The sequence below is a fragment of the Amblyraja radiata genome, chromosome 18, assembly GCF_010909765.2.
Source record: "Amblyraja radiata isolate CabotCenter1 chromosome 18, sAmbRad1.1.pri, whole genome shotgun sequence".
Taxonomy (NCBI): domain Eukaryota; kingdom Metazoa; phylum Chordata; class Chondrichthyes; order Rajiformes; family Rajidae; genus Amblyraja; species Amblyraja radiata.
Window position 1 is genome coordinate 48,865,313 of NC_045973.1, and position 11,524 is coordinate 48,876,836.

Genomic DNA, 11,524 nt, shown 5'->3' on the forward strand with positions numbered 1-11,524 from the left:
GAAAGGCCCCCCACCCACCCCCCGTTGGGACGAGAGGGAGGGGGAGCAAGCGCGGAGCTGTGGGGTACCAAGGAGGCACGTGTGAGGGCCTCATCTATGATGGGAGACGGGAACCTTTACAGGAGGCAGGGTGGAAAGAAGTGTAGTCCAGAAAGTTATGGGAAGCAGTAGGTTTATAAGAATAACTTACTGGGTGTGGCAGCCATCTTTGAGACAGGCACCAGAGATCAACGCTCCCCGTTTGACGGCCATGTTTTATAATGGCATCAGCGATGCGGTGGGCGGCCATCTTTGAGACAGGCACACGAGGGGAGATCTGTAATGTGTCGGAAGGAACTGCAGTTGATGGTTTAAACCAACATTCTGGAGTAACTTAGCTGGACAGGCAGCATTTATGGAGAGAAGCAATGGGTGACGTTTCGGGTCTAGACCCTTCTTCAGACTGACATATGATATCTATCTTTGCACCAGGGGAACCTAGCGGGGGCGGCCATCTTTCAGCCTGGCACCTGGCCGGTATCGAGGCGTCATCGAACGCGGGGCGGGTTACGTGGTGATGTCACGGGGCGGGGCTACGTGCTGATGCCACGGGGCGGGGCTACGTGCTGATGTCACGGGGCGGGGCGGGGCTGCGTCAGGAGGCGTCCTGGCGACAGAGGGCCCCTCGGTTGCTATGGAGGGAAACCCCGGGAGGGAATGTTACCCTGGTGAGGGGGGGGGCAGGGGGGGGGCAGAAGGGGGGGGCAGGGGAGATGGAGGTGAGGATGGGGGAAGTAGTATAGACGGAGGGGTAGGAGGGAGGGAGGCATTTTAGTGGGATAGAGAGGTATAGGATAGGAAGGGAGAGGGGGAGGGGGACAGAAAGGAGAGAGGGGTGGAGGGGTTACAGAGACGGGGAGTGGGGTGTAGGGGCCGGATGGGTGTAGGGGCCGGAGGGAGTGGGGTGGAGGGGCCGGAGGGAGTGGGGTGGAGGGGCCGGAGGGGTGTAGGGGCCGGAGGGAGAGGGGTGTAGGGGCCGGATGGGTGTAGGGGCCGGAGGGGGAGGGGTGGAGGGAGTGGGGTGTAGGGGCCGGAGGGGTGAGGGGTGCAGGGTTAACGCGTTACAGAGGCAGGGAGAGTTATTTTTTGTCTCTCTCCCCCAGGTCAGACGGTCGTGTCCAGTCTTGCGCTACAAATGTTTCTTTACTTTAACTGCTACTTTTTCCCCTTCTGGTGGGCCTGCCACATCGTTATGCTGGAGTTGAAGGTGAGTTGGAACGAACTGCAGACGCTGCTTGAGCCCAACGTTGAGACAGAGTGCTGGAGTAACTCAGCGGGACAGGCAGCATCTCTGGAGAGAATGAATAGTAGCAATTTTATAAAATTTTGAGATTTTAAAAATCTAGTCTGTAATTTATCCCATCAGATAAAGCATAAAAATAAGTTTAATTTGACACCTAATTCACTTTCATATCTTCAGTATTAAAAAGGTTATGGCCATTTTCATACTCGGGAATAAGCATCTTGTTCCCTATTGATTTTTCATTGACTTAACACAAAAGCTGTGATTGAGGACAGTCAAAAGCCCATAACTTTCTTAAAAATTAAGAGAACTGAAATAAATGTTCAGTTATTATTGATTAAAGCATTCTGAAACAAATATGAAACAATCTTACTTAGGTGACTTGAAATTAAAGCATATAATTAGTTAGTTACCTAATTGTAGCTAATTACAATATTCAATTATTAGATCTAAACATCTATCAATTTCTTAAGAATAGATTAACATTTTTAAATAGCCTAAGTGTCCAAATAACATTCACACAAGAATTCACAATATAACATTTGAATTTGAATTTGAATTTGATTCCTTTATTGTCATTCAGACCTTTCGGTCTGAACGAAATTTCGTTGCCTGCAGTCATACACAATAATAATAAATAACAAATCATACAATAAACACAAATTAACATCCGCCACAGTGAGTTCACCGAGCACCTCCTCACAGTGGTGGAGGCAAAAGTCTTAGTCTCTGTCTCTTCCCTCCTTGTTCTCCCTCTGCGCTGAGGCGATCCAGGCGGAAGATGCCGCTCTCCAGTCCAGCGGACCTCCGTGGTGATGTCACCACTGCCGAAAGCCGGAACGCCGTCTCCGCTCCGACTCGGCCCGCCACAGCCTCAGCTCCGAGTCGGGCCGCTGCCGACATCAACATCATTTTAAAATTTCATTGTCATGGATTTATAGGCCAAATGGAAGGAATTTAATGTTTAATACCTGTAAATTAATGGCCATTTAAATCATCTTGCAAGTGGGATTTTCTGGAAGGCGATCATTTGGAACATTGCGGTTTGCGGTGAATTTATACCCCCATATCGGCAGGAAAAATACTGCCGGTTCGTATGGGGACTAAATCACCGTTTCGCAACTTAAAATGTGAATTAAAGGCATCTTAAGGACCACTTTTATACATAAAATAAACGGCCTTCTTTTACCTGTCCCGTACCTGAAATCCGTCCCCGTTGTCGGCGTTGACGGCTTTAGAAGCTGATTTTAAAATAACTCCAGCGCTGAACTTGTCGGGCGATTAAAAAAAAAAAAATACACAGAACGCCCGTCGGAACGATTCTTCAGCAAAAGCTTGCACTCCAACCAATTATAATCCAGTACAAGGTAGAAAAAAAACGCGTTTTAACCCCGCCCCCCCCTCATAGGCGCCAAAATCGCGCACACGGCCAGTGGCAGAATTGCAGCGCCGCTGAAGTTAAGTATTGTAACATACCTAGGAATAGGTGACGTTTCGAGTCGAGACCCTTCTTCAAACTGAAAATCGGGATATAATTTAATATAGTGATATAATTTGTCAGCAAATTATCGCAACCAATACTAAATGCAATTGTATCCTTTTATTGTATCAATTACAGCGGTAGAGTTGCTGCCTCACAGTAGCAATGTTACAAAATTTTGAGATTTTAAAAATCAAGTCTGTAATTTATCCCATCAGATAAAGCATAAAAATAAGTTTAATTTGACACCTAATTCACTTTCATATCTCAAGTATTTAAAAAGTTATGGCCATTTTCATACTCGGAAATGAGCATCTTGTTCCCTATTGATTTTCTATGGACATAACAAAAAAGCTGTGATCGTGAACAGTCAAAAGCCCATAACTTTCTTAAAAATTAAGAGAACTGAATGAAATTTTCAGTTATCATAGATTGAAGCATTCTGAAACAAATATAAAATAATCTTACTTGGATGACCTGAAATTAAAGCATATAATTAGTTAGTTACCTAATTGTAGCTAATTTCAGACTTCAATTACTAGATCTAAACATCTATCCATTTCTTAATAAATGATTAACATTTTTAAATAGCCTAAATGTCCAAATAATATTCACAAATAATTCACAATAAAACATGATTTTTAAATCTCATTTACATTAATTTATAGACCAAATGGAAGGAATTTAGTGTTCAATTGCTGTAAATAAATGCCCATTTAAATCAGCTTTCCAGTGGGTCCCTGTGGAACGCGCTGGTTTAGAACGTTCACATTGCGGTAGATTTGTGCCTCAAATGCCCAGAAAAATACTGCGGGATATAATGGGCCAAAAATGAGCTACTCGCAATATTAAACTTTGTATAAAGGGATCTTTAGAAGCCCTTTTTAATGTAGAAATATACAGCCTAACTTCAGATATTTGCTTTATGAGACCCTGCGGTTGCTGACGGTCGCGGGTTTAGAGATTGTTTTTTAAACTACTATAACTATTTTACGAGGCCTTTAAAACTAATAATAGCTTTTGCGACGGGGACTTCCAGCGATTTTTCGTTAATAATTAACTAGGCTGAACATCTTCGATTTGAACAGCCTAGAGAAAATCGCGTTTTAAACCCGCCCCCCTCTAAACGGCGCCAAAATCGCGCACACGGGCAGCAGCAGATTTTCAACGACGCTTCAGGTAGGCTTTGCAACATACCTACTCACAGCACCAGAGACCCGAGTTCAATCCCGACTACGGGTGCTGTCTGTACGGAGTTTGCACGTTCTCCCCGTGACCTGTGTGGGTTTTCTCCGGGTTCTCCGGTTTCCTCCAACACTCCAAAGATGTGAAGAAGGGTTTCGGCCCGAAACGTCGCCTATTTCCTTCGCTCCATAGATGCTGCTGCACCCGCTGAGTTCCTCCAGCAATTTTGTGTAACTCCAAAGATGTGCATGTTTGTAGGTTAATTGACTTGGTAACATTGCAAATTGTCCCTAGTGTGTGTCGGATAATGGTCGACGTGGATTATTTCCGCGCTGTATCTCTAAAGTAAACTAAATAAGCATATTAGAGTGGCACATTAATAACGGAATATTGTGAAACAATTTGTCAGTAAACTATATCACATCAAATACTAAATATAATTTTCAATCTAATCTCACAGTCACACAGCGTAGAACAGGTCCTTTAGCCCAACCTGCCCACACAGGGCAACATGCCCCACCTGCCCGCGTTTGGTCCATATCCCTCAAAACCTGTCCTATCCATATACCTGTCTAAATGTTTCTTAAACAATGTGATAGTCCCTGCCTCAACTACCTCCTCCGACAGCTCGTTCCATATACTGTGTGAAAAAGTTACCCCTCGGGTTCCTAGTAAATCTTTCCCCCTCTCGCCTTCAAACCCATGTGCTCTGGTTTTCGATTCTCCTACTCTGGGGGTAAAGACTGTGCATCTACCTGATCTATCCCCTCGTGATTTTCTACACCTCTAGAAGATCACCCCTCATCCTACTGCGCTCCAGCACTTTGTACGTATCCATATTCACCAGAGATGCTGTCTGTCCCAATAGACAATAGGTGCAGGAGTAGGCCATTCGGCCCTTTGAGCCAGCACCACCATTCACTGTGATCATGGCTGGTCACCCACATTCAGTACCCATTTCCTGCCTTCTTACCATATCTCCCGACTCTGCTATCTTTAACAGCTCTATCTAACTCTCTCATGAAAGCATCCAGAGAATTGGCCTTCACTGCCTTCTGACACAGAGAATTCCACAGATTCACAACTCTCTGGGTGAAAAAGCTTTTCCTCATCTCTGTTCTAAATGGTCTACCCCTTATTCTGTGGCCCCTGGTTCTGGTCTCCCCGAACACCGGGAACATGTTTCCTGCCTCTAGCGTTTCCAATCCCTTAATAATCTTATATGTATCAATACTATCCCCTCTCATCTTTCTAAATTCCAGAGTATACAAGCCCAGCCGCTCCATTCTCTCATCATATGACAGTCCCGCCATCCTGGGAATTAATCTTGTGAACCTACGCTGCACTCCCTCAATAGCAAGAATGTCCTTCTTCAAATTTGGAGACCAAAACTGCACACAATACTCCAGGTGTGGTCTCACTAGGACCCTGTACAACTGCAGAAGGACCTCTTTGCTCCTATACTCAATTCCTCTTGTTATGAAGGCCAACATGCCATTAGCTTTCTTCACTGCCTGCTGTACCTGCATGGTTACTTTTAGTGACTGATGAACAAGAACCCCCAGATCCCGTTGTACTTCCCCTTTTCCCAACCTGAAACCATTCAGATAATAATCTGCCTTCCTGTTTTGCCTCCAAAGTGGATAACCTCACATTAATCCACATTAAACGGTATCGGCCATGCATCTGCCCACTCACCCAACCTGTCCAAGTCACCCTGCATCCTCATAGCATCCTCCTCATAGTTCACACTGCCGCCCAGCTTTGTGTCATCTGCAAATTTGTTAATGTTATCACCTCCAGTTTAAATTCCATTTGGAATATTTTGGAGGACCAAGAAACCAAGAACCAAGAATGTTACTTTGAATCTCTTCATCTAAATCATTGATGTATATTGTAAATAACTACAGTCTCAGCACCGAGCCTTGCGTTACCCCACTAGTCACTGCCTGCCATTCTGAAAGGGACCCGTTAATCCCTACTCTTTGTTTCCTGTCTGCCAACCACTTCTCTATCCATGTCAGCACTCTACCCCCAATACCATGTGCTGTAATTCTGCCCACTAATCTCCTATGTGGGGCCTTATCAAATGCTTTCTGAAAGTCCAGGTGCACTACATCCACAGGCTCTCCCTTGACCATTTTCCTAGTTACATCTTCAAAAAATTCCAGAAGATTAGTCAAGCATGATTTCCCCTTTGTAAATCCATGCTGACTCGGACCGATCCTGTTACTGCTATCCAAATGTGCGGCTATCTCATCTTTTATGATTGACTCCAACATCTTCCCCACCACCGATGTCAGGCTAACTGGTCTATAATTCCCCGTTTTCTCTCTTCCGCCTTTCTTAAAATATGGAATAATATTAGGTACCCTCCAATCCACAGGAACTGATCCTGAATCTATAGAACATTGGAAAATTATCACCAATGTGTGCACAATTTCTAGAGCCATCTCCTTAAGTACCCTGGGAGGCCGAATGGCCTACTCCTGCACCTATTTTCTATGTTTCTATGCAGACCATCAGGCCCTGGAGATTTATCAGCCTTCAGTCCCATCAGTCTACCCAACACCATTTCCTGCCTAATGTAGATTTCTTTCAGTTCCTTCATCACCCTAGATCCTCTGGCCACTAGTACATCAGGAAGATGTACTAGTGGCCTCTATCTCCCTGTTCCTGGCCTCACCAGCACGAAGAACTGGAAGTAAAACAGAGATAACCACCCTGGAGAACTTGTTTTTCAGCCTTCTTCCAAGCTCTCTAGTCAAGCTGCAGAATATCTTTCTTCTTCCTCCTGACGTCATTTGTGCCGACATGCACTACCACTTCCGGCTGCTCACCTTCACCCTTGAGGATGCCCTGCAATTGGTCCGTGATGTCCTGGATCCTGGCACCAGGGAGGCAACACATCATCCTTGACTCCCGCCTGTTGCCGCAGAAACCCCTGTCTGTACCTCTCACGATGGAGACCCCGACTACCACGACTCTGCCTGATGTCTGTCTCTTCGGCTTTGCCTCAGCATGACCTTTTGATTCGCAGACCTGTCCGCCGCTCAGAATGGCAGTGTCTTCTGTCCCGACAGCTTCCAAGAGGGTGAACCTGTACATCCCCCGGGGTCTCCTGTACTACAATCTTCCTCCCCTTCCTCATTGTTACCCCCTTTCTCTATTCGAGCATCTTCGGTGTAACTATCGCGCTGTAGGTCCTGTCCAGGAAACTCGCATTTTCCCGGATGATCCTGAAGTCATCCAGTTGCCTCTCCAGTGCCCCAACACGGTCCTTCAGGAGCTAAACATGGACACAGTTTCCACAGTTGTAGCAGCCAGAGGCACCAGCAGTGTCCCTGACCTCCCACACCCTGCAAGCCTCACACTGAATCGCACTGAATCGTCCGATCAGCAGAGAAGGTTATTGGCTACCACCTTCCCTCCATTGATGAACTGTACACTGCAAGGGCCAGGAAGCGAGCGGGCAAGATCATCTCTGACCCCTCTCACCCTGGCCACTAACTCTTTGAATCACTTCCCTCTAGAAGGTGACTCCAGACTGTCAAAGTTGCCACAGTCAGACATAAAAACAGTTTTTATCCACGAGTAGTTGCTCTACTCAACAGCCAAAAATCTGTAGCCTCCCTTTGATCTTGTATTTTGTTGGTTCACATGCTTGATCAATGGTGTTTTATCATTAATGTTGTGTTATTATCAATGTTTAGTGTTTTCTGAGTCATTCGTAACTGTCATTGTATGTCATGTTACTTGTGGGCGGAGCACCAAGGCAAATTCCTTGTATGTGAATACTTGGCCAATAAACTTACTGACTTACTTACTTTACCCGTCATATCTTCACTGCGTCCCATCCTCTTCAATTTTTCACGCAGTCTCCACTACTCAGCCTCCTCACCGAAGACTCTCGAGCCAAAGACTCACACTTTTCTCACGAGACACTTCCCTCACAAGGCCGCTCCCCGACTGCAGAAAGGTCTCAAGCCGCCCCTCAGCAGCAAAGCCACAAACTCCCTCTTCTCCACCGCCATCCCGCTGAGTTACTCCAGCATTTTGTGTCTATTCTTGGTTTAAACCAGCTTCTGCTGCTCCTTCCTACACATATCACTTGAATAGGTGATGTTTCGGGTCGGGACTCTTCTTCATTAGTGCCTGAGTTTGTTTGTTTAGAGACAAGGGGTTGTGTAACGAGGTACAGTGAAAAGCTTTTTTGTTGCATGTTATCAGTGGAAAGACTATACATGATTACAATCGAGCCATACACAATGTACAGATACAGGATGAAGGGAATAACGTTCAGTGCAAGGTCAATGCTGAGTAAAGATATTCCGAGGGTCTCTATTGTGGTGGACGGGAGGTCAGGATCACTCTCTAGTTGGTGAGAGGCCAGTTCAGTTACCAGATAACAGCTGGAAACACTGTCCTGAATCTGGAGGTGTTCCTTTTATGTTTAGTTATGTTCATACACCTCTAAAAGATAACCCTCATCCTCCTGTGCTCCAAGGAATAAAGTCCTAGCCTGCCCCAAACACTCCATGCAGCTCAAGCCCCTCGAGTCCTGGCAACAGCCTCGCAAATCTCTGCACCCTTTTCCAGCTTAACGACACCAAAACTGAACTGTAATACTCTAAAAGGTGAGGGGAGAAAGATCTAATAGGAATCTGAGGAGCAACCTTTCCACACAGAGGGTGGTGGGTGTATGGAACGAACTGCCAGAGCAGGTAGTTGAGGAAGGTACGATCCCAACGTTTAAGAAACATTTAGACAGGTACATGGATAGGACAGGTTTAGAGAGATATGGGCCAAATGTGGGTATGGGGCATGTTGGGTGGTGTGGGCATGTTGGGCCGAAGGGCCTGTGTCCGTACCGTATCACTCTGTGATTCTCAAAGTAAACTGACTTCTAAAACAAATGTTCCAATAGGTTGGAATTAAATTAGTTTAAACTAGATTAAACTCTGACTCTCTCTCTCCCTCTCTCTCCCCCTCCCTCTCTCTCTCCCCATCCCCGACTACTTTCCTCCCCCCTCTCTCCCCCACCTCTCTTCCCCCCTCTCTCTCTCCCTCCCTCTCTCTCCCCCCCTCTCTTTGCCCCTCTCTCTCCCGCCTGTCTTTCCCCCTTCAGTACTTCTACCTCAGTACCTACTACAGGATTACGCTCACCGCACTCATTGTGGTCATGACGTTGGTTGAAGTTGCAAGATTGTATCTCGGGTACCTGGGGAATCTCCAGGAGAAGGTGAGGGGGAGAGAGGGGGCGCCACACCGCGGGGGGAGGGGGATGGCTGGGAGCGCCACACTGCTCTCATCACCGACTACCTTTCTCTCTCTCTCCCCCTATCTCCCCCCTCTCCCTCCCTCCCTCCTCCTCGCTCCCCCCCTCGCTTGCACCCCCTCTCTGCCCCCACCCTTTCTCCCCCTCTCCCCCCATCTCTCTGCCCCCTCTTTCTCTGCCCCCTCTCTCTTTGCCCCCTTTCCTCCCGCTTTTCCCGCCCCCCCCCCTCTCTCGCCCCCCTCTCTCGCCCCCCCCCTCTCTCCCCCACCTCTCTCCTCCACCTCTCTCGCTACCCCTCTCTGCCCCTCTCTGCCCCTCACTCTCTGCTCCACTCTCGCTCCCCCTTCTCTCTCTCCCCCTTCACCCTCCCCTTCTCTCTCCCACTCCCCCTTCTCTCTCTCTGACCCTCTGACCCTCTCCCCCTTGCCACCTCTCTCCCCCCCTCTCTCCACAGGTCCCTGCCCTGGCAGGCTCCTGGCTGCTCTCTCTGCTGCTGCAGGCTCCGATGTTGCTCTTCCACCTCTGCAACCCACACCTCATCGTGCTGCCCGTGGAGTGGGCGACGGGGCTCCTGTACCTCGCATTCATCGCCACCGAGATCGTCCTCTCCATCCGCGCCCTGCGTCGCCTCACCGCCCAGCTGGAAGAGCGTTTTCACCTCGCCCACCTACACCTGCACCAGGAGAGACAGGAAGGGCCGAATGCATAGAGCTGCCCCAGTACCTCCACACTCCCCCTGTGTGTGAGTCTCACAGAGAGAAAGTGTGTGTGTCAGAGTGTAAGTGTGCGTGTGTGTGAGAGAGGGAGAGAGTGTGTGGGAAAGACAGAGCGAGAGAGTGTATGTGTGCCCGTGTGTGCGTGTTCGTGCGTGTGTGTCCGTGTGTGTGTGTGCGTGTCTGTGTGTGTGGGTGTGTGTGCGTGTGTGTGTGTGTGTGTGTGTGTGTGCGGTCGATCCAGCTCGAGGTTTTCCGGGCGAGTGCCCTTGAGCTTGAAGGTCGAAGCCACTCTTCTTAACGCGCGGATTAGGTCGCCACAGTGGGACAGACCATGTTGTGTCTTGCCTTCGTACGAGGGGAATGCAGAATCAGACCCAGACCGGGAGTTTCTACAAATATGATTCCTTTATTCCTTTTGGTGATGGGGGGGGTAGATGATGCCCCCTCTCTCTCCCTCCTCCTCTGCTCTCCCACCCCCTCCTCTCTCCCCACCCGTGGGGTTTAGTCAGAGCTAGATTTCGAGCGTGCTGCCGGCTTTCTCTGAGTGCTGTGCAGAGACAGAGAGAGAGAGAGACGGGTCAGGAACACAAAACTAGTGTACAGGCCCTTTGTCCCACAGTGAAGGGGGGGGGGGAGAGAGAGAAGGAGAAGAGAAAGTGGGAAAGAGAAAACATAACGAGAGATGGAGACACAGGAGGAGGAGAGGGAGTGAGGGGGGAGAGAGACGGACACACGGGATGGGGAAGGAGAGGAGGGGGAAGAGAGAGACAGGGACACGGGTGGAGCAGGAGTTAGGGTGTGGGTGAAATGTTATTATTTATTGGGTTTGTGTTCTGCAATAAAGGAGATTATTTTTGGAGCCTGTGTTGTGTGTCTATGGGGGAGAGGCAGAGGGGAGGGGAGAGGAAAGTATCACCTCACTGCCTGACAAACTCGCATCGCTCGATATGAACTCTTTGTTCTTGAAACTATCGCTCACCTTGACAGGGCTTTTGGCCGCTGCTCGAGGGGCTGGGGTTGACTTCACCTTTCCCCTTGGACTACTTTGGTGACTTGTGGGAAACTAGAGAGGAAATTGCGGGAGCCCTGGTTGAAATTTGTGAGTCGTCCTTAAATACAAGAGAGGGGCTGGAAGACTGGAGGGTGGCAAATGTTGTGCCTCTTTTCAAGAAGGGCTGCAGGGAAAATGCTGGGAACTATAGGCTGGTGAGCTTAAATATCTGTAGTTGGAAAGTTACTGAGGGATTGGTTATACAGGCATTTGGATGGGCAAAGGCTGATTGGGGATAGTCAGCATGGTTTTATACGTGGGAGGTCGTGTCTCACAAATCTGATTGAGTTTTTTGAACGTGACAAAAAAGGTTGATGAGGGCAGAGCTATAAATGTTGTGTACATGGATTTCAGTACGACATTCTACAAGGTTCTGCATTGTAGGCTGCTCTGGATGGTTAGATTGCATGGGATCCAAGGAGAGATAGCTGAATGGATAGCAAATTGGCTCCATGGAAGGAAAGTTGCTTCTCAGACTGGAGGTCTGACTAGTGGTGTGCCTCAGGGATGGGTGCTGGGCCGTTACTGTTTG

The 11,524-nt window shown here is 48.1% G+C and overlaps 1 protein-coding gene across 2 annotated transcripts; it reads left to right on the forward strand.

The window, feature by feature from the left end:
- Positions 1–635: 635 nt before the first annotated feature.
- On the forward strand, positions 636–10,804 carry LOC116983518 (transmembrane protein 17A-like). 2 transcript variants are annotated; one of them, XM_033037331.1, is made up of 4 exons: positions 636–707; positions 1,143–1,246; positions 9,076–9,189; positions 9,680–10,804. In XM_033037331.1, exons 1-4 carry the CDS (start codon positions 674–676, stop codon positions 9,932–9,934), a joined length of 507 nt encoding a protein of 168 aa, XP_032893222.1. In that variant the 5' UTR covers positions 636–673; the 3' UTR covers positions 9,935–10,804. The 2 variants fall into 2 exon arrangements, with proteins under 2 accessions (XP_032893222.1, XP_032893221.1); XM_033037330.1 differs by having other exon boundaries at positions 640–758; positions 9,680–10,065.
- Positions 10,805–11,524: the final 720 nt, after the last annotated feature.